We start from the raw sequence: 24496 nt of genomic DNA, 5'->3' as shown, positions 1-24496 counted from the left end.
TGCTCAAATTTGACTCAGATATTATGAGTTTTAGGACATAATTCATGTCATAATTCATTCATTCAGACATTGTTCAGGTGGTGTACCGCTCCATTTTCCAAAGATTATCGTCAAATAATCCTCAATATAGCGTCTACTGTTTGTATACAGTGGACAGACAATTAATTCAGGATTTAGTTCACAGTGTTTCCTTTTCCTCCTTTTCTACTGCTATAATCTGTTAAATCCAGCACCTGAACCATGCAGGTACAAGATCACGACATGATTCTAAACATCTACTCAATCTGAGTACAAACTCAACAGATCAACATCTGGAAATCAAGAGAAATTATATCAGATAAAAATGTAATTAACATTTTGCATACTCACTCCTGCTGTGTTAAAAGAAGCTCTAGATCAGATTGCAGTTTAAGTGACCAGTGATAAGGAATGCAAGAGTCAGCTCTGATGTGCAAATCCTTGTGGTCTTAAACGATTATGCATGTTTGCTTGACAAAGAAGTACGAGCCAGATTAGAAGGCAGTGCATTAAATGACCTCTGTATGAAAGCTGCACTCAGCAAGTTTGTGCAACATGAAAAGGCGAGGTCACTTTAAAGTTTAGAGACTTCCAGAAATCCTGTAAGGTGACATCAGCTAGACATGCAGACTGTGCTCACGCTAAGCCACCCAGCTAGTCTTTGAAGCTTTATGTCAAAAGAAACCAAAGGGATGAAAGAAGGACAAGATTTAATGTTGGTGAAGCCAGCTTTTCTCTAGACAGGGCAATATTTAGACATTTTATAATTTGCATCTCCTGAGCATGGAAGAGAAAAACATCTGAGACTGTCCTCCCAAGAAAAATACACCAGGATCAGTCCACAAACAACATACATGCATGTTAAAGTTACAGCGCCCTCTAGCAGCCGTAACAAATGTGACGGGAACAAAGGTGAAAATGATGTTATTATATAGCAACACAATCCACATGGGGGAGGCTTGTGTGGACGGGTCAACAAAACATTGATTGTTAACATAGGAGATTGCTGTTCGTTTCCCGTTTACAACTGTGAGGCAACATGACTTTAACCATGTGATTATTATTGTAACCATGACGACGAAGGTCTCCTAACTTCAGGAAGTAGTCATTTTAACTACAGCTACAATGTTTCCCATTTTGTTTGGTTCCTAAACCTAACCAGACTTTAAGAATAGTATTCATAAAATATCATATCATAAAACATGTACAGTATTTTTCAACAGTGATGTGATACTGTTTTGGAAGGCGCAGACTAGGAGTGTGCCTGAATACAAATACATTATTCAGCAAAGCACATACAAATATTTTAAAAATTATTTGTTTTCAGGATGAAAAAAAAAGTCAAATGCCAGCGTGCAGGTCAGTTACATCATTATCTCAGTGTCTCTCCTCTGCTCCGCTGTTATGTCTATCAGCAGGTCGCAACGAGGGAAGTCACATCCACCTGCTGCATAACACATTTCCGGTGTTGGGACCTCCTTGGTAAAAAAGTTTATTCATGTACACTTATTGTAACACTTTAATTTTCTAAAAGTGCCTTTTTCCACTTTTATTTGAATACAAATACAAATACAAATAATTTTTCTGCCTCAACAAATACAGATACAAATACAAATACTGGGTCCTCTGCACATCTCTAGCGCAGACACATGTTGTGGTGCATGGACTGGCAATGTATTTTGTCGTGTAATTTGGAGATCTTTTTGAAAAATCTTCCTCGTCCTTTCTGTGCTGCAGCCCCACTTTGCAATACAGAACAAGATGTCTGTATTTCTATCTTGGCCTTTACAAGCTGTTTAAAACTGAAGAAAATCATGGTACACAATAGCTCCGTTTCTTTTATTACATCATTTTCTACTTGCTGTGAACTCAGCTTAACCGCTCAAACTCAAGCCTCATGTATGTGCGGATGGACACATAAAATTACTTGACTTTATCTCGGTCTGAGCCACAGTATTTGGAAGAAAATACATCTGTGGGGAAACTGAGGAAGCCTAATTACCTGAGTTTGGCAGGCTGTTCAACCTTTTGTTACAGAGATTCCTCAAATGAAGTGGACGGGTGAGATAAAAATGAGAGTGGGGATTAAAATTCTCTACATGCAGCCTTATTCCAGGAAACATGTCAAGTTCCTGCTATACAACTGAATAGTGACGGGATTCAAGTTGGCACGATTTTACATATAAATCATGCAAACCAAAGAGCATTTCTGAATGCTGAATGGGATGCTAAATTAGATACAGCTCAAACGAGTGTAAGATGTGAAATTTTAGTGCCACAGCTTTGCATAAATTTGCAGAACACATCATCTACCAGGATAAAGTTTAATACTGTATTATGTTAGGTGTCCCTGAAAAGATCAGCCTAACAGGTTAAACCTCCCTGCAAGCAAGATCCAGATAGGAAGGAATATTATGAACTGGGAACAAAAAGGGCTCAAGTGGCATTATGGACTGAAACAAGCTCAATAAAAATCATATTATGTCTGCTAAGGTTCAAGCTCATGGGTTAGAGTGAGACTATAACAGTATTTCTTCAGTGATGTACCACTATTCTTTGACAAAATACACTTAAAACTCAAAAAAGTTTCATTTAAACTTTTGTCAATATGACAGCTTTTCCAAATATACCAAATATGTCATATCGAATCACAGTAAAATGTTATAATAATGTTTTTTTTCCCCATTTGTTGTAATGCAGCAGCCATAACAATTGTGTGCTGGGTTTGAAATGTGAGACAACCTCTAACTCTCAAAAGAGAAGAAGAGTGTGACAGTGTCATATAGTATGTATGAATCTGTCTCCACAAAAACTCATATTTGAAATGGACTTGGGAGAAAAATAAAAATAAAATATAGATGTAACTTTAGTGTCTGTGATAGTTATGGTGCTACTGTGAGCAAAAAATATTCCAAAGTTTAGTAAAAGTTCATTATTTTCCTTCCAAGCTGGCTAATTAACAAAACTGAAGGATGATCCACTCAACAGAACTCTTCATAGGTTCAAATAAAGCCCATCACGCACCACCCGATTGGTCATAGAAGAAGTGTCAGCCATGCTACCATGAATGCAAGTTACAAATTCAAAGCAGCTACGACAATAACAACTTACTGATTTGTTGAGATGAAGCGGGGACTTTGGGAATAGTACAGCGCCGGGTCTGGAGAGCTACAATTTTCACCACTAGACATCGAGGATGTTCAAATATTTTCACATCAGTGTGTTTTTTTGGTTCCCCAGAAATAACAAAACTAACCCTCAGAGAGCATTTGTTACAAATACTGAGGAAGTGTTTGTGTAAGAAAATGTGACAAATTTCAAAGAATATTGACTTTTTCTTTCTCTCACTTTAATCTTCAAATCACTGATCCTTCCTGCTTCACACTTCCTCACATTGTCACCTAATCATCATGAAACCTGCGAAGACCTGACAGCACATTAAAGTGTCTGTAGTCACAGTTGAGACTCTCATGGTCAACCTTTTGAAACATCTTGAGTGGTAATGAAGGTGAGAAGATGGTTTCCCGCAGACTAGAGGGGAATCCTGTTAATTATGAGGTTTCTGGTTCAATTCTCTGGGCAGGAAACTGTGTCCTGGGTCAGTAAGAAACACTTGGGTGTTATTGTATTGTGACTGTCACCATATCCTCTCCTTTATTAACTCTACTACTATACTTGTACTATAAGATTACTATACATTTCATTTTATACCAAATAATAAAATCACTGCCACACCTGTTATTTTATATTATTATTATTTTATTTATTTCGGAGGGTTAAGTTCATGCTAAATTAATACGATTAACAACAGAAAACACTATTGAGTATTGTTGGTACATTAAGGCACATCATAGGACTTCAAGCTATCCAGTCCAAATGTAATTCATTGACTGTTAAATGTTTTGACTTGTGGTTTGAGGTGTGTTTCTGCCGAAGATGTACAGTAGCAGCATGTACAGTAGAGCTAGCCCTAGTGGCATGCGGAGGGGGCTCATTTTTGGTCAGTATACCCTTTTTCTGAAACCTTTATTTAACTAGGATATGTTTGGGCTAATGAGAGCTGAAGTTAAACCAGAACTTCTAAGTTTAGTTCCAGAAGTAGAAAAAGCTAATTTTGAACAACGCAAACAACTACAAACAATGCAAATAACTACAAATCCAGCCTTGGAACATAACCTTTATCAACAATTTGTTGTGTTGCTTACGAACCCATTTTCCTATAAGCCTTATTAGACCATCATGGGTTAAACTAAATAGACTGACAAAAAAGGCAAGACCAAAAGAGACAAGTGGCTGTAATAACAGCAGGACAGAAAGGACAACAGTGTAGAAGGTTTTGAACAGTATAGATTACAGCTGAAGAGGGAAATTGACTATATATATATACTATGGATACAGAGGAAACCATGTAACAATGATCTAAGTACCCGCACTGCCAAGCTGTGTTTTTTTTGTACGCTAAATAAATTGTTATTTAACTTTATTAAAATTGTGAAGGTTTCTGCTTCTAAAAGCTCCTAAAATATGGAAGGTGGACATCAGGAGAACGCTTGAGTTTTCTTACAAAGACAGATGAAAGAAATGCTGAATATGACGTTGTGGCAGGACATATGAATGTTTTTTTTGTTTTTTTTTTGCCACATCAAAAGGCCATATGAGAAAAGTGCCCCACTGATGTGACCTACAGCTAAAATGTACCCAGCCTGGAAGAGGTGTCCCTTTTTCATTTCACCCCATGCTCCTTACAGAGTCTGTGCACACCACTGATGATGTCCTGACGTCTAATTTAACCATAGAATGTAAATATACTACAGAACAATAAGATCATCATAAACTACTGAGCACCGACACACTGGAATTCCCGTAGGAACATTTTGTGATTTTTCTCATCGCACCACATGAATGTAAACCGAATCTATGTCACATTAAGCAACACATCAGACACAAGCCGAGAGACATCAAGCTACAACGTATCCATCCATTATATTCCCGTTATATTCTCCACTACCGTTTTAAGTGCAAGCCGAGTCCCTCTCCCTGTTGCAGAGAAGGGGGGGCGGGCTGTAGGACGGAGCGGCCAGCCAGCGTCAGGGCTGAATAATTGATCTCTCTCTACCGGTCAGGGGGACGTTAGTGGGACGTTTCTCCCTCCATCCCTCCATGTGATTCAGTCGCTCTTTCCCATCACGGTGTGAACGGCAGCTGCTTCACCCTCCGCAAACCACCACCACCACCACCCCGCCCCCCCCCCTCTCTCTACTCCTCCTCCTCCTCTTCTCTCTCTACGTGTGTGTTTGTGTGTGTGTGTGTGTGTGTGAGAGAGAGAGAGAGAGAGAGAGTGAGAGAGAGAGTGAGAGAGAGAGAGAAAGAGAGTGAGTGTGTGTGCAGGAAGACGAAGCGGCAGGCAGGAGGAAGCACCAAGGACGTCCTTTTTCCAGCCCCGGGAGCCGGAGATGCAAGGGACGAGCAGTTAGATTAGCCTGTGCTGCTGTTGCCTGCTGCAGGATAACTTCGTTCCGGAGCGTGCTGCAGCTGAAGCTCTGCTCTCTGATCCTGTTTGGTGTGAGTGAGAGGAGGATTTCAGCCAGTCAGCCGGACGGAGGTAAATTGCTGTTTGATGCGGCTGCTTCAATGCAATTCAACGGGCTTGGGGAGCTATCCACTCGCGGTGGTGCTGAAACCAGCCTCTGATCAAACGAGGAAGTGCATGTGTGTGTCTCTGCTCTTACACCGTATCTCTTCTCTTTGCACGCGAATGCACGTTCACGTCGATTTTGAACATGTTTACTCTACATTCATTGCATATTTGGCTATAAACACGCACGCACGAGTCTGCGTTGCTGCTTAATTAACGTACTGTACGAGCAGCTTTTGGGAGTGGGATGGCTGTTTTCAGTGTCCCTCCAATGGAGGATGGAAAGTTTTACCACATGATCAGGAAAAATACACATCAGTGGTTCCGTCCGGCGTGCACATGCATGTCAGCAGACTGTCCTGAACCAGCTGAGCACTTGCACCGTGCACTTTCTCAAAAGTCGCTCTGCTGCGGGCAACGCTCGGGCCACAAAGAGGTTATTGCTGACTGTCGTGACACATATTCCCGTCACTGCCTGACACTATAGACACTCAGTTGTCCGGAATTCTTTAAAAAGCGCCACATTCGCAAGGAAATAAGGAGCCATAGCTGCTGATTCGGTCCGTAGATCTGAGATATTTGGTGGTTTTCTGTGCTGTCCGTTGTGTGCAGGTTGTATTTGAACCATTGACCTCGGTGTCCTTCAGTTGGCGCATTGAGGAAACGTGCCTAACACACAAATAAAGATACAATGAGCCTATATGTGACTGTTTGGCTCCTTGCAAGCTTAAACTAGAGATGAATATTGAATATTTTCAGAAAAAAGTAGAATATTCCTATACTATATATGTATATGTATGTAATTAGAATCATGTGTAGGGATGCAAATCATGTCTTTTGTTTTCTACAGTATGTTTGTAACCTTATACTTAATGGTACAGTATTGAATGTCATGGTCACTCCGTGTTGTATATTGATTTTGCTGTGTTTTTTTGTATTTTCTTGCTAAATTTGATAATAGACTTTTTGACCTTTTTCATGAGGGGATTTTTTTTTGTCACTTTCTGTTTCAGATCTGGCTAAAAAGGACTTCTACTTTTCCATCACAATTGAATGTAACATCGCTCAGATAAGGAAGGCAGGGAATTAAAAGCCATCATCATGAATTTCGTTATGAAGCAAGCGTTGGGAGGTAAGTTTGATGTTTTTTCATTGTTGAACCCCAGTGTGTGAATGCATATGTGTGTGTAAATGTGAGTCCGATGGTGGTTTCTGCTTTTTCTGGAGTTTGTTTTTTTTTCCTCTCCAAACTTCTGTCTTTCTGACTTTTTGATATTCAGTATAATTTCATGTCTTGCTGCACACATTCACACATCATTACTACTTCAATTTTAGACAGCTGCAGAGGAAGAAGTCAATTCATCTTTTATTACCCCCCCCCCCCCCCTCCCCGCTTTGGCGCTATTTGCGTTTTTTTCCTATCATCTGCTGCTGGCTCGCTGCACACATGGCGCAGTTGGCCCCTGGGGCACTCTGTGTACAGCTTACTGTAACAGGCTGGTGATTTGTAACGTAGACCAAACCGCTGTGGCGAAAAGGGCATTTCATGTCCCAGCGAGTGCAGCCTGCTTACCAAGAGGTGTTAAAACAGGTCTTTGCCATGGCTCAGTCTTACCATTAATCAGGCTGTGTTGGTGCTTCTTGGCTGGATGCTGCAGCCCCTCTTATCTCAACATGCTGAGTACACATTTTCTACCTGAAGGGGGAAAAAAGATAATCAAAGCAGAATCTAATCTTCAATAATTTCATTCCAGCATGCATGTGAATGATTTTTCTAATTGCTTGTGCTGCAATGGCTCCCCGGACATGAGATTATAGTAACAGAGTAATGAATTTTAAAGGAATATGAACTTGTTATCATGTATGAATGTGTAGATAGTGCGATGGAAGGTGAAAGAACCTAAGTGGTTTTCACGGAGAAAGACGCTTCTCTGTGATTAGTCCATTGCGGGCTTACAGAGAGTGTTTCCACAGAGCAGAGTGGAAATCAAACAATAGTCAGCTGCTGGTTGGTGTGGTCGGGAGATTGTCAGCCTCTGTAGAATCTCCACTGAAATTCCTTTGTTGACTGAGTTTTAAGATTAAATAAGTAACAATTTAAGTTAAAGATTGGGGGGAAAAGCATCCTAAGTTATAATTGTATAAGTTTAAAACTCCAAAATTCAGCTTATCTGCTTCATCAGGATAATGTGGGTGTAGTTTGATATGATTTGATGGACGGTAGCAAGGTAACATAAGCAAACAACCCTCACATCTGTAATCACATGTTGAATAAAAATGTTGCTAAATCCTGATTGGTGCATGGAAGTATATGACATCAGCTTTTTTCCATTTGAGCCCCGCCCACTTCAAACCTGTGAGAACAGCACAGACAAAAATCTCTCAGGTGAGAGAATCAAACATTGGCTGGAAATTGTATGTTTATGTAGGACCCCATCACTGAGATCAGTAAGAAGCCGATTAAGAAAATAGGTTTTCAGAGTCTTTAATACTCACATTTCACACTGTGTCATCCTTATCTGAAACGGTTTGGTTGAAATCTACAAAGCTGTTGTATTTAATGGAACGTGGGATGATGTAACTTGTCTACAATAAACAGTCAGTGTTAGTTTCTTTAAACCATGAAGGGGATGTTTCAGGTACTGTAACATGAAGGAATCCTCCACTTTTTTCCATCTTTTGAAGTTCCTAAAGAAACTTCTCAAACCACATCTGCAACGTCTCCTCCATTGAACTGTATGGTCAGTATATTCCAAACAAATGAAAAGTAACAAAACAGTAAAATTTCAGGTTTAGACTCAACTCATTGTCATTGTGCAGCCCATTTATTAAAACAATAAATTATAGCTATAACTATAGTCTTAATATAACATGTTCTAAGTTAGAATAGGAAAAAGCTCTGATGGTCTTTTGCTGCTTTCTGCATAGCACCAAAAACCTACAATTTCGCTAATGAACATCTGATAATTGATTAGTAATCGATGATGACTTTTAAAGGGTCAGTTAATTAAAGTCCTCATTGATGGAATCACAGCGGTGCAGGAGAGAAATGGGAGTTGTTATTTCTTCACATGCTTTACAGCTGCGTACACACATTGTTTGACCACCTGTTCTCCATTACATGATTTAATGTAGCATGCACATGCAGTCGTGACTCTTTCTTGTGTGCCTTGTCAGTCTCGGGAGGTGATAGTGTATCTGAGGTCATGTCGCACTGAATCTGTACAGTGCAGCAGGTGGAGATGTTAAAGCGTGAGGTGGAACAGGGTCAACTTCATTTAACAGATGCTGGGTGAAGTGTGAAGCTCCATCTTTGTGGGGTTTTTTTATGGTCAAGAATCCATTTTATTCTCATTCATTTAAATTCTGTAAATCTGAGATGATTGATGTAAAATGTTATTGGTGACAATCGCTGTGGGAACTCTGGTGAAAACAATGCAAGGCATATAACATGGTAATCATTTTGGATGAAGCTGACGGAGCTTTTTGTGTTTGGAAAGAGCTCACCATTGTTTGCGTGATATCACAGCACTGCTGCAGTGTGTTACCTGCTCCCTTTTTCTCAATGTTTAAATATTCACAGAAGACGATTGAAGATGCTCTTCCTCTTTCGTCCAGTGGCAGCTTCTGGAAAGAATACTTAAAATGCATTTGTATAGACGCTGCTAATTAATATTTTACATTTGCAGAAAAAATGTAATTCATAGATTACACTAATACATTCATTAATTTGGTTTTATATTTGCATATAACAGTTGTAGAGCTCTATGATTTACAATTAGTAGTTTCACTGATACCAGAGGAACACATGAACGACAGGATATCCTGCAAAATGGGATTGAAATTCCTTGTAACCGAAATGAGATTTAAAGGACTATACCAGTAGATTAACCCATTTACCAAAAAAATATCAATTGTACTTGACATCATGACTATTGGCAGCTGTTGGCTTCCATTAATCTCCAAAATGAGATGAAGATCAATTAGCAGACTCTTGTGTAAGCCATCAAGTCTGCATTGTTAAGGTTACATCATTGTTGTGAGGTAATGTATTGCAGACTTTTGAAGCCAATCTACACCCAAACTGCTTTTGACAAAATGAAGGCAGACATGATGTGTATTGTGAAAGAACTCACAATAAAAATGCGAATACATTTTCATATTATATAGAAATGAATGAAAACCAAAAGCTGCCTGGAAAAGTATACAAACATATTGGTATGTTGGTTTAAGGCTGATAGTCTCAGTGTGTTGTGTTTAGCATGTGTCAGTAGGTGCGTGTCTATCATGTGTGTAGACGTGTGTGGTTCGCTGCTGGTGAGTGTGTCAGTGGGTGTCCTGGGGAGCGGCGGGTGCCTACCGAGAGGCTCTAACAAAGCTCCCCGTCAATAAAGACGAGTCAAATACGCTGAACTGTGCACAAAAGAAATTTCACACATGAGGAAAACCAAGCAGTCTGTGCCAAGGTCTTCACCTTAAGCGGAGTATTTCTTTCCATCTTGGGGAGCAAAATTTTTTTTTGTTTCTTTCTTAGGAGTAATGAGTTTTCAGTGTGCAGTGGATTAGCTGTGGGCTATTATCTCACTCTCTTTCTCTCTGTGCTGTGAGGAGAAACTCACACTCCATCTGCTCCCTTCTAGGCTGACATTTGTATTCTGCCTGTTATATACAGTGAAGGGAAAGGTCGTCTTGCTTGGCCCCAAGGAAGCGCTCGTCTCTGTCACCCATGACCCTCTCAGTCTTTGAAATGCAAGCCATAGGTCCGAAGTTCTCAAAGTTTGTCATGTCAAGGATCCCCAGAAGACAAACTTTAGAGCAAAAATACTTGAAAGCACATCTCTGCAGTCTGTACTGGGGTGTTAGAAAGTACCATGTTGGTTATGTATTCAATAGAGTAACTACACACAGGAAAAAAAAATCTTGCTTGTCTTACTGACTAGTGGTAACTAGCAACATACTCTTTCCACTTTGCAGCACAGCTAACTGTGTTACAGCAGACCACATTTAGCTATGATTTAGGGTGGTGACATTTAAAACAGCGAAATGTCACAGTGAAATAAATTCATTTTAGAGGAAATCAATGGATTTGTTTGAAAGGGCAAATAAAATCCATGTGAATGTTACACATTGAATTAAACTTTAATAGTACATGGATTTTGATGAACTCACATAATTCTGAGGACAAACTTCAACCTGGGAATAAATGAAACGTGTCTGTGTGTATGGGCAGGACCTTTGAAGGTGCCCTGTGGGGTTTACATCTAGTGTTACTCAACAAAACACATTGTGTCGAACAAATGTGTTGATGCATTTCCTCCTTCGTAAAACATTTGCAAAACCAAATTTTCAAAAGTTTTAAATCTGCATTGTTTACATCCATGTTTGCTTGCTAGCGTTCTTCTTTGTCCCTGGCATTTTGCTGGCGTTTCTTGGTGTGTCACTGCCACCCGTAGGTCAAAGGAATAATGTGAAACCATTGGCAGGAATGTACGTACGTCTTCCCCGCATGCAAAATATAAAACAGGAAGCCACATGTATAACACTGTTTCATTGTGCTAATAGTGGGCAGCGAATTCATCAAAAACACAAAATTATCATCATGCAGTAATGTGGTTGCACATTTTTTTTTGAAAACTTGGTGTGTTCAAGGATGTCTTGAAAACAACGTCTGCTGAGCAACAACCTCTTCAGGTAAATATATATCATTTTTATACAATCAGTTTTCCTAATGTTGGTAAGTTTGGTTTGGATATCAGGTTGTCCAAAGACAAATGATCCTTGCTTGCAACTGCAGTGGAAACGTAAAACAAAAATAAAGGTAATGAAGATTCATTTCCTTTATAGATATTACAATATGACAAATGTCACATACAGTAACACATGAAATCAAATCAAAATCAAATTAGCATTCAGTGCAATTAAAACATTTCAAATATCTTCAAATGTGATACACAAAACCTTAAATACCTCATTTAATTTTAATCACAGTTTGCTTGGAATCATTATTCTGTAAAGTAGAATTTTGTCAAACACTAATACAATATTATCATAATATCATGATACAATACAGTCTGACAGTCAGAGTTAATTATCACCAGTCATTTAATCAGTCGTTGACAAGCTGTACAGGAACTGATGTCTGCATGGAAGGTGGGGAATCAGTCTTGTGGTATAAAGCATTGAAAAACACCTTTCTGGTCCTTTAACTTGTAGTGAATGAAATCAAAGTGCTTTTCCTCTTTTTTTTATCTGGACCCCCATGAAACCTTTTCAAGGACTGCTGGAGGCCCTGGACCACAGTTTTAAAGCCATCGGCCACAGCTTATCAGTGACATGTGGGGAGAAAAGTCAGGACAAATGAGGAATTGATTCAATCTGCTGGGCAGTAGGAGCAATGTGTGTGTGTGTGTGTGTGTGAGTGCATGCATGTGTGTTTTTGTGTGTGTGTGTGTGTGTGTGAGTGAGTGCATGCATGTGTGTTTTTGTGTGTGTGTTGGGCTCTCACTGCAGGAACGGGATGCCATGCAGGGGGAGAGGGGAGGATTTACTGCAGATGACATCATCAAACGTGCTCGTACATAGAAATCGGTTTTCTCACCTCTTTGTCTCGATGAAGCTGCAACTCCGGCCCGATTCCCTCCTCCTCCTCCTCCTCCTCCTCCTCCTCTGGCATCTCTGTCTTCGGCCTCGGAGGAAGAGGAGGAGAATGAGGTGTAGGAGGAAATGAAAAGTGACAAATTGATCTTTAAAACTGGGCGTTATATCATCAGCGGCTCACAGCAGAGGTCGTAAAGTCGCGCTGCACTCTGGACCGGCAGAAGCTGCAGAAGCTGCTCTCCTTTTAATGGGAGATGTTTTCTGTCCTCGGTGGCCTCAGAGTTTCTCTCTCTCTCTCTCTCTCTCTTTCTCCCTCCCCCCCCTTTCCATTCATTCATTCCTTCATTTATTCATTCTTTCCTCTACTCCCTCTTGTCTCTATCATCCCATTCTCCCTTAATACTTCCCTCATCTACTCCCTGTCACAGTCTTGTTTCTTGTCATTCCACCCTCCTCCACCACCTCTCTCTCCTCCTCATCACTCCCTCCCTCCCTGCACAGCTCCCTAACCCCTCTCTCCTCTTACTCCATCACTCTCTTTATCCCCTCTTTGTTCCTCCATCACTCCAGTTTTCTTTTCCTTCCTTTCATTTCCTCCCTCCCTCTTTCGACGATTACAGTAAATCTAAAGCATGAGGCAAGGAAACCTTAATCAGGCAGCCACCAGGGAGACTGGTGTGTGTGCGGGTGTGTGTTTCAGTGTTTGCTTTTGTGTGGTGAGAAAGAGACAGAGAGAGAGAGAGAGAGCAGCAACAAGATAATGGGGTGGACCTCAGACCTTAGTAGTCAGCTTTAGCTGGCATTAGATGATAAAGCATGTGTGTGTTCGTGCATTCATGTGTGTGTGTGTGTGTGTGTAGGTGCCCGAGTAAGACGGAGAACAATATGATACAAACACATAGAAACACACAAAATTGGCAACACACGTACGTGAACACAGGTACTCAAGCAGGACAAAAATATCAAATTCAAACCCAGTGACACACTAATGAATAAACCCGAGCACACACACACACACACACAGGGTCATAATCAGGGGGATGCGACAGACCTCCTGCTCGGTTGAAAACCGCAGCAGGGGAACGCTGGAGGAACGCTGGTGGAAAAGTACCACAACAGTACAGACCGATCAGCCTGCAGCTGAGCCTTATACACATCTACTGGACAAACATGTAAACATTCTCTAAGAGGACAAACGTCTGTGTGTCAACAGAATACAACGCTGGATAATAAGACTGTATATACTGCGGAGTATTTGTGCAGGGTGCATATACAGACACACAGAGGCAGGCAACAGAGAGACTGAACAATAGAGAGGTCATATCGTAGATTTGGTCCCTCTTTGACTTACTTTTCCTTTTAGTTCCATTATAGTAGGCAAATAAATGGAAAATGAAGTGATTAAAGATTTAATTGATTTAATCCTACTTAAAATTTAAGCTGAACGCATAATCATAATCCACATTATACTGTCAACAAGTCCTCCGAATTAAACAACCAGATATGTTGAGTGACCGTTCACTCCATCCAGAACGACACATTTGTCTGTGCTTTCTAAAACCGTCACACATAACTGTTAAAAATGCTTTATGATGTGATGACGCTGTGGTTAAGGTCTGGTTAGGTTTAGGGAAAAATCATGGTTTGGGTTGAAATGATCCCTTTGTTAAGGTTAGAGAAAATTAGGTTAAAAATTAGAGTTAAATTCAAATTTAGACAATCACAGTTACGGTTTTCAAACAATGAGGTTGGAAACAGGAAATGAACAGCACCCTCACCATTTCCAAGTGATATTATTGTTTGCGCCGCTGTCACAAAGACAACCGGATCACTTTCTGTTTTCCTGAGATCATATTCATGAAGAAATGATCAACACCACTTTGGAAATAAGAGAGAAGAAAGAAGCATATTCACTGAAGAGGTAAATTGAAATTGTCATAATGTTACATTGGATTTGGGAACAGGCAAAAGCCATTGTAATGATGTGCATTGCATAGTAATAACAGTTTGAGTAACGTTTTTGCTTCACACAAACAAATAACTACAGCAGGGGTTGGCGTCGGGGTGGAATAATGTTAGAAGAAAAAAACCTGAGTTTGTTCATTCATTTAGTCTATAATGGAGACATGAAAACAGAAAAAATTCTTCAGTATGTGTTAAGAAACATGAACTGGGTTGTTAGTATGTTTGTGTTTACGCAACAGAGATGGTGAACATATTTCCTGTCCATTGATTTTGATATGAACAAGTAGATGAGCCTGACTGGATACTGATCCAGTATTCTATGGTTGTAGGGCTGCAGCTTAGCTAACTGATTTCTAGAGGGCTTTCTTCCTGTTAGCTTCCATATCTAACGGGAGGAAAGCCCTCTAGAAATCAAAAGACAAGTTTATTCAGGTAGTTTACTCGATGCAACTAGAACGTAGCGCACAGAGATATAAGTAGTGTGTCATTAGATTTGCAGTATTCCACATTTATCATTACACAATAAGACAAAAGAAAGAGGTTGGCCACCTAACAAATTATTATGAGATATAACTACCAGCGCTGTCGTCTTCCTCTTTTGCTTACACAACGGTTGACGCACTTCCTTTGTGCTGTAAATCGAGCCTTCATTTTCCCGTTGATCGTACCCAGTGTCAGACAGAATTGCACAGTGAAAGCGAGGCTTATAGAGAACCATTCTAAACACTGATGGTGTCATTATTCTATAGCCGTTACATTGTGCAATCAACATTTACTTCATAATGATGTTAAAGCAAAAAAAGTTGTTTATTTCCACTTCAACACATTTTGAACATGTTAGATGGTGTCGATGAAGGAGCTCGTCTGATAAGACTGTAAGTACGTCGTTGACCATGTCTTTATTGATCTAGGTAGTGCAGTAGACAACAGTTCTCTATGTACTACTAATGGTGGTATCAAAAAACACATATCTTGTACACATTACTGTTCTCTGTAAACTCCAGTCACAGTTATTGTGAAAATACTGAATATGACACTTCCTCTTAGAAAACACCGTCAAAACTCATTAGATAAATGTCACGCGGTGTTCGAGATGATGAAAAGACCTTTTTATTAGTCCTTGAAAAGGTGACGTGGTGGAAATACAAACACGTTTCTCACACAAGTGGCAGTTTGCACATTTAGTGACACAAATACACACATACAGAACATTATTGTAAAGTAACGTGGGTGTAGTCATAATTATAGACACAATTATTGGGGGAACATGCATTAATTTATAGTGTCATGACTAATACTGAAAGTGATACTATGAAAAGATAATATGCCGTATACTGTATGAGGCAATTCCCAGTGCTCTGGCTGTGCAGTCACATAGGCGATAAAACATAATTATCCTAAAGGATTAATTAGGATTAAGTGAAGAACTCTTGAGGATATATGGCTATATGAAGATATATAACTCCTGAGTGACCCTTCTGGTATACTGGCTGTTATTTGTTTACTTGTTCAAAGAGGTAAAAAGGGACTTTTGTATTTATTTATCTTTCTCTGACTTTTCTTAATGCTGAATTCTAATAAGAGGCTTCCCTACCCTTGTACTTAAACAAACCTACATCTGTAAATCAATTACTTTTACACGCCTGATCTTCTGCATGTCCCCTTTTCATCCTGCTTTTTTCTCTCCTCATCTCTAACCTCTATCTGTCTTGCTCTGTCCACTCTCTGCTAATGAGCCTGATAATGGACCGTGTCTTTGCGAGCTACAGGTACGTCCTGAGTCCTCTCTTCAAAAGAGCCGTGGGACACATTTCATACACAGAGCCAGTAGAGATTGGATCGTCATAACTATGTAATCACTTTTCTTTTCATATTAAGCTTTGATTTAAACAAAGGAAACACGACTTCATAAAGCGTAAATGGTGTTTTTAAGCAACTGCAGTCACATCAGAGTGAATCACAAAGCAGAGCTGTGACTGTGATGTGACTTTTATGAGTCTGAGGACAGAATCAAATGTGTTTTTCAAACTTCCTGTGAACTATTTATCTCTATCAAGTCACCAACATATACAGCGTGTGTCGCGTACCTTACAAGGGTCGACCGTTTAACCACAAGCTTAGATAACATGACATGTAATTTCTCTATAACACACGCTTCCTGCTGGATTTCATATAAAACCTTTGCGCATGGGTGGGCAGTCTCCGGGAGCAATTCAAATGAGTTTCTTCACACTTAACTGGCTTTCAGCTGACTTGGCATATAAGCATAATGTTTTATGGTGAATATCAACCCATTTTAACCCAATTCAGAGACATGAGCCAAGAAGGGAGGAAATGTAATCCTGATAAATTGATATACAGTAATGATATCTGCCGTCTTTAGACACCTACACTGCACAGCAAAGTGTCTTTAAGCACTGGTGGTGCAGAGCCACAAAAAAAACAACAATAAAACACAGATTTAAACCCTCTTGTGAACCAGAACTTGGCTCCAGCTGCATTTAGATGTTTGACTATGAGGCGATGACTTTGAATTTTAATGACTGAAATGTTCAGTTTTATTTGTGATTTAGTATTTTTTAATATTTTAACAAGTCAAGTCTTTTCAAGTTCAATTTCTTTTTGCATATCTGCCAACATATTAATACACTGAATCTGTGATAAGCCTATATGTGCAGAAAATATAGGCCTGCCAATATATTCATCGGCCTCTAATTACTGTCATTTGAATATGGGTGCTTGTTATTTGGGTGCTTGTTATTTTTGAGAGAGATGTCACTCAGAGCTGGAAACACATCTCCTTGTGCCTCCTCGGTTGAGAGGAATAAATAAACGCAGCTTTTTGCTTTTTCATCTATTTCCCTTCCTGTATCCTTTCTGACTGATGTTAGACCAAAAATTATTTCTTAAAAAAAGTATGTATTTATATGGAATGCTTGTTTTCCCAATTCAATCAACCCACTCCTTCTGAAAGTGTGTTTGGGGCACCTCGCTCCTAAAATTATGCTTTTTTTATTAACACTTTCAAAAAAAAACACCATCAAAAAGGAAAAAAGAGCCCGTAGTCCTCCTCCCGGCTCTACTGAAGGGGCTAATTTAAAAAAGTGTCATTCTGAAGATGATTGATGCATTGATGATTTACTTGTCATCGTGGTCCTGCAACTCACCCCGAAGGTCTTCGTGTCACACCGAGTGTGTCGTGTGTTCTATAATCATGCTGGACTGACAGTGACCAACCTTGGGGGGATTTTCTTAAAAAATCAAGTTACAGACTGCAGACTTCAGAAGAAGCAGTCATGTCCAACAGATGGACCATTTTCAATAATTAAATAGGAAAAAAGCTTTTCTTCTAACCTGGGTTTGTTCTGGGACTGTTTGGGGCGCACATCCTCTTTAGCAGAGTGATTCATGCTCACAGTTACACACAGCCACAAGGTTATACTGTTATATCAGTTCACATAGGTGGCGAGTCATACCTGTTAGTGTCACTCGTATTGTACTTCCGCTGAAGAATGATGCATGTGATGAAGCAATGAAAACATTATCAACATGCATTATAATCAGATCATCACTCTAATTTTAATATTTAAGAAATGGATGTTTCCTAAGCTCATCTGGTCTTGACTTCTACACCCAACCAGAAAATCTTTGTGCAGTGCTGAACTATATTTTTCCCTTATGTAATAATGACAATAGATTACCATTCTCCAATCTGTGGGTGTTTTATTTTTTTATTTATTTTTTTTTGCCCCTGCAACAGCATGTTGGGGGCGGATAATCCAGCAACTGCAGAGGGAATCCCCATGTGGCCGACGTGGCTGTCAATCAAAGCTTTTCATTCTCAACATGAACAGTCTCTGAAGTATTCAGTACATGAGAGGAAAGAGCAAAATGTGCACCTGTAGTGAAGCCAGAGCACCAAAACTCATTTAGATTATGGTATAGTCTCATAACCGACACATGCAGGACACATGTTCCCAACACTCAGTGTCTGTTGGTGTGACCTATACGTGGCTGACATCCTGTAAGCTTCCAGGGTATTACAGGGTATCCCACAATACTAACATATTATTTGTTGTAGTGAACATTTTAGTAAACAGTGGCCTACATACGGGATGACTCAAGCGGATACAGAACATAATTAGCATTATTTTGGAGTCTGACGAACAAAAGTCTAATATTAACTCTCCTTTTAGTTTTGTTTTGATCTCCACCAATAAAATATCTGGCTCTTTAAGAAGCTTAATGCATAATTATCTTCACCAGCTAGTTGCTAACTTTGTCGTCAGCAGTTTGGTTTCTGGGCAGGTAGTGTGCAGGAGGTTTATCAGAGCTGAGATCAGTGAAACTGAAAGTTAAGTAAAGTTCCAGGCAGTAAAACCAAAACAATGAGCCGAAAGCTAAAACACTCCATAAAGCTGAGGGGAACTGGAGAGTGGCTGATTATTCTCTGTGGGTTTGTTGCTACGAGTGATGCCGCTCACAGCACATATAGTCATTTAATTAATTGTTAATAGGAAAATATTGATTGTTTTGAGTAATCTCTGGTTATTTTCTAGAACATGAATGAGGGGTAATTGAAAAGAATGGCAATATAATACAATAAGTGTAAACTGTCTTTGATGTATTTGAGCTAGCTGACTATACTGATGTCATATTAATATTACTAAATAGCCAATATGCTAACAAGGCAGTTTATGGTAAAAGAGAGGACATCAAATGTAATTTTTCCACTAAAATGTTGTTTTTTTTTTAGATTTATCAACATTGTGGTCAAGCAAGCAGGTTGAGAACCACTGATAAGATAAAGTTTTATTATAAACAGTTTTATCAGTGATTGTATTTTGTGGTCGGAGCTAATTTCTCAACAACATAGAGCTTCTTTTTAATTAAATTTTTTGTCCTGACACCTCGGTTTTAACCGTAACACCCTTCACCTCGTGTGAACTGGTGAGTGATTTCATGTCGCTAGTTAATTAACTGAGGTGGTGAGTAAATTTTTATTTACTAAATAAAACAAATGGCTTTACTAGACTGCCATCGGCATGACAAATAAACACACATGTGCACTCTTAATAGACACACAACAACCGCATGGCGATCTTGCTCAGTCATCCGTGCAGACAAATGAGCCTCTCTGAACCTAAACACACAAACACATCACTTCTTTTGCTTCTCAGTGCTAATTACGTCTCCAAATGGATTTTTTTTTTTTTCAGATCTCAGTGGGGTGTTCAGGGAAAATCAAAACATCCTACCTGCATCGCCACAGAGCCGAGAGACAACGTGCCGCATGAGAGCCGCTGATGCTTATTACTGATTCACGCTTTGACCTAGAAAGCGGTTAATAGCGTACGCTGAGGCTGCATGACACTTAACTATACGCTATGTTGAGAGGGATGACTGGATAGCACGCATTAACGTTATGGAGCACCCTCTCGATTGTGTGTGTGTGTGTGGTTGTGCATGTATACAGTGTTCGGTATATCATCATCATTGTGCAGGAATGCTGCTGCTCTCAATTGGCTTTTTGCACCGCAATTCGCAGTTGACTCAGTGCTCTCCCAGGTGTTATTATTATTTGAGGATCCAAGTTTAGATCCTGACCATTTTCTAGCATAATAGAAAAGGTTACAGCTCGAGTTGTATTTTTGACAGCAGGCTTATATCTGTGAGTATAGTTGACTTGTGATCTTGACCATCCTCAGTTGTGTAGATGATGATTTTTATTTAACGTCGGCGTGAGTAAGTAGCCTTTTCAAACTGAAATGTCTTGGCCGGTAAATTGTATCTCACATGTTTGTTGGCAGAACACTGACAGCCTGTACGTGTATGTGATCAATGCCAAGAATCAGTAACAACACCAGCTGGCATCCTTCCAGCTTCATTCAGCCAGTTGGGGGGAGGTGGGCGGGATTAAGTGGGCGAGTAGCAGTTCTTCATTTATTTTTCTACCCATTAATTTATTTGGTTTCACAACAAACACTCACAAAAAAAACAAAAACAGTTGTATCTGCTCAGCAGCCCTGTGGTGTTCTTGAAAAACTGAAGGTTTATCAGTTTTCTTCTATGACTGAAAAGAAATACAAAAAAATCTGATGCTCTATTACAATATTTTGACATATGGTGTAATGTAAAAGTTGTTGCTTGAAGTGACAAACCCCACAGAGAAATATAATACTGTTAAAGCATCTTTCAGCTCAGCTTGTTCTGGTTTTAGACCCACAACCTTAAGGTATTGGTTTGTTTTCCAGATGCAGCAGCCAGCTGTTTCCAGTAGAAAACCCCCACTGTAAACTACTTGCCCAGTACCAAATGGTGCACACAAAGACTAGGTTACTTGCTTGTGAACATAGTGCAGCATTTAGAGCCATATATTTCTCTATCAATGTCATTTTTTCACTGGGATAGCAATACATATTCAAAATAGGTAGAATTGGTATATTGTTAGCATTTAGGACAAAGAGTTGACTTTGCACAAGAACACAGGAGGACAGACAGAAGAATTGGCCAGGACAGCAGGTCAGTCAACCCAGCAGCATCCAGAACTTTCTGCAGGGCTCAGCAGCTGTGCACTTGGCACATACACACACAAACAAACACACACACACACACACACACACACAGGCAGTGGCAGGGCTGTCTAATCTAAGGGCAAAATAAAATCAGTGATGTGTTGTGGCCTGCTGAGCCACCCTAAGGATCCTGATGCAAACAGACGCCGCCTGCTGCTGATACACACATATGAAGGGGCGTCAAGTTATCAATGACCTCTGCAGGAGCTGTGGAAATTGCAGAGTTCATTTTTTGCTACAGTTAGTTCGAAAAGTGAGTTTTTAAACACATGGCCAAGAAACTACTGAGTCAGGGGTGTTGCTACAACCTCAACAACCCTTGCAGATGGGGCAGTTTGTGCAATCAGGCGCAAAAACTCTGCTCATAATGATGAAACATACACTCATTAACATATGCCTGTCCGCAAAAACGACATATAAACAAAAACATAGAGAAAGATGTACTGTACTTGATATGCAAGTACATAAACAAGACCGAGAGACATAATCCCCTCACACATATATGCATACAAACACAGACACAAACACCACAGGTAAATGCGGAAACACAAAGAAAACACATAAACAACCACATGTTGACAAATGCAAAAAAAAGAGAAAAGATTCACACATATACACGTAACTTACATAAAGATGCGAACACATGAACGCACACATTCATTCAAAGCCACAACTGTGTACAGAGACACGCAGAGCAGCACATTACTCGCACACATGCACACCACAGATGGGCTCCCTCTCTACCTCTGCAGTCACTGGGCTGTGAGGAAATGAGTCATCTGTTTGGCCTGAATATTTGCACCTACATTATGCAACATCGCCGAGCCAACCTCCACTGTCCGTTTATGGCGATTTAACATCAAACGGCACCGTTTAGTTTGGGTCAGGAGAGTTGAACGGATAAAATACAGAGGCGGTTTTATGATAACTTCAGGGCCAAATAAAAACATAAAAAAAAATAATAAAAAAAAAATGTATACCCAATGTGGTTAATCAACTCAGCCACTGAAGTGTGAAAGTTAGGGAGACTCTCCGCAGAGCTACAGGAAATGAGCAAGTTGGAGTTTCTAGTTATATAAACTCTGCTCTTTAGGCGGAAATAATCTGATTGATTAGGGAGGAGCCAGAGAGCTGCCGTTTATGGAAAATGCTAGTTAGCTTATTAGCAAACTGTGAAAGAGTTGCTAAGTAAGAGAAGCTATTGGTTACAGAAGTATGCCCAGTTCTCCTGCAACAAAATGAACCTGTTTATCAGGTGTCTACAAAGTGCAGTCCTTTTAAGCTCTGTGATTGGTGATCTCTCCAAAAATTCCCTTCTTTTCCTTTGACTTTTTAGTCAAAGAACCAAATAATTTCACACATTAGTTCCTCTTTTGTACTCATAATTCAACCAAGCCCCTTCAACCATGTCCTTCAACCTCAAAGTGCTCCAACTGAAAGTCAAAGTCACCTAACATTGTCTATGCAGAAAATGAACTGGACTTTTGCTTCCAGACACCTAAAATAACTCCTGTAATAACACCTAAAATACCTAGGACAATATTTATGAATTAATGTTCTCATTTAGGATCCTCACAGTGATTGATCCTCTGAGTTCTAGTTTACCTTTGTCTCTACAGCTTAGTTTCATTAGTTTGAACTTGAAGCTACCAACCTGGTAAAGATTTAGTAGATCAGAGAGATTTGAGTAGATAAATTCAAACTGATTGCCAGATTTTTTATGTCCAAGTGCTTGAAAACTGTTCAAAAGCCACTAATGGCTGAACTACATTGTTTGCACTCCACATACTTTTATAATCTTATTTTCAACTCACTAAAATCTATAAAAAACTTTAAATTAATGGATTACATGGACAGTAAAAACCCTTACTTCCTTAACTGTTGCCCCTTTAATTCAAAATGTGCAGTGATTACATAAAGGAACCACTGTTGCCTAAAATAACCCTCGTGATTCCCCTCTTAGATAACCACTAATTTTCCACTTGGCTCCCTAATACAACATGCTGTGCTGCTCTGCCCAATGGGAACAATATGTAATTCTCTGGCGAGGGAAAAAGGCAACAGCTGACCTTCACTGCACATTCTTGACCAGCATCCAAAATGGCCGCCCCCTTCAATATGTCACCTTGGCAATAAAATGACCGTCCTTTCCTCGGATTGAGTCACGCGGCCATTAACAAACACTGGGAAGATTAGGAGTGTTTCCCTTAAAGTTGCACGGTCTCTCTGCCCACATATACACACACAGCATATGCAGACACAGATACACACACAGACGCACACTCTCTCCATGAAAAACAAACAAACAGGCTCATCAATTATGTCGACTGCGGGCTGAGCTGCTGTAGGTCCATTAAACTGTGTTGCTCCATTTGGTCTGCTGGATCATTAATCAGAACACTTCTATTATCTGCTGTAAACTCTCTCTGCAGGTGTGTGTATCTTCAGCCTACATACGTGTATCCATCCAAAAGACTGGTTGTTATGGCGTGTTGAGTTGTTGGTTAGGAAAGTTGTTATTTAGGAAGGTAGGAGGCTGAAATACGGCACGAGGTCAACTGAAAGCCTCGTGGATCAAAGACGAGCAGCAGCAGAACACCCACTGAGGTCGCATCCAAAGTTACAGCAAGGCTGGTGCTCTTATCTTCACCGTCATGAAAAGGTTTGGAGGATTTGTAAACTGAAACCAAGGCTGCTATGATGTCGCTTATCGCAGCATTATTAGCTCTATTGATGGAACATATCGTCATTGTCCAGTAAACTTAGTGGTGTCGCCTATTTAAATATGGTTTCAGAAAAGTTTTAAGAGTCTAGAGGTAAGGTCACAATATACCTGAGATGTAAGTGGCTTGCACTCAGCACTGATTCAATGTGGTTAATAAATGAATAAATACGGAGCAGAGCAATCAGTGACTGCATGGTTTACACTCCATTTCAGTTCAGCACACAATGCTCACTTAACTCAATGGTTAATGCACCAAGTAAACAAACAATACAGGCTACATAATGAACACATACAACTCTTTTTGTGGCCAAAAAAAGTTCTAGTACTGTCTCCATCAACACTTAAAAGCTCTGAGAAGATAAACTTATAGTTTACCACAACATCTCCACTACATTATACCTGTTGCCTTATGTGCAGCATGCACTCCATTTACATAGGTCTCCCCGTCCTTACTGCTACATAACAAGTGACATGCCTGCTTGGGCCAAACAGCCAACGGATAACAGGTGAACAAATAGTGAAGTCTGATGCACAAGTCTGACTGAAGCAGGTAACACGTTCTTGAATTTGTCTATTGTTTCAGTTGAAGAGAATGGGTGAGTATGCAAAAATTTGACTGCTGCTTAAGTGACTGCACCTTTAGAGGTTCTCAAACAATTAAGATGAAGATGAACATGTCAAAAGAGTCATGAAGTCATCAAATTTCAAGATACATGGTTTACCCTGAATGGAGGAAAAAATACATTAACATTTAGCTCCACACTTCTTTACTTCCCCTTTAATTCTCTATTTCTGTCTTTTATTGTATATATTTTTGGTCTGTAGTCCACATTAGGACTACTGCTGTTTTCAGTTTACCAGTTAATTGGTGTTAACAGCAATCGCCTGGCTTCCCAGGTGTAAATCAGTCCCTGATTAGTTGGCAAGATAAAAAGCCAGCAGGACTCTGGATCCCAAGGACTGAGATCAGGAACTTCAGCA

The 24496-nt window shown here is 39.8% G+C and overlaps 1 protein-coding gene across 3 annotated transcripts in view; it reads left to right on the top strand.

The window, feature by feature from the left end:
- Positions 1–5429: 5429 nt before the first annotated feature.
- Positions 5430–24496, top strand: part of LOC121901914 (complexin-2-like) — a 59076-nt gene continuing 40009 nt past the window's right edge. Inside the window, exons 1-2 of one of the 3 annotated variants that reach the window (XM_042419007.1) lie at positions 5430–5620; positions 6667–6785. In XM_042419007.1, the coding sequence (XP_042274941.1) occupies positions 6755–6785 (31 nt within the window). In that variant the 5' untranslated portion in view covers positions 5430–5620; positions 6667–6754. Of the gene's footprint in view, positions 5621–6007; positions 6090–6137; positions 6214–6666; positions 6786–24496 lie in introns of those variants that run through there. The other 2 variants (XM_042419009.1, XM_042419008.1) reach the window with 2 other exon arrangements.

The sequence above is a fragment of the Thunnus maccoyii genome, chromosome 8, assembly GCF_910596095.1.
Source record: "Thunnus maccoyii chromosome 8, fThuMac1.1, whole genome shotgun sequence".
Lineage (NCBI taxonomy): Eukaryota > Metazoa > Chordata > Actinopteri > Scombriformes > Scombridae > Thunnus > Thunnus maccoyii.
This window is presented reverse-complemented; position numbering and strand designations above follow the sequence as displayed.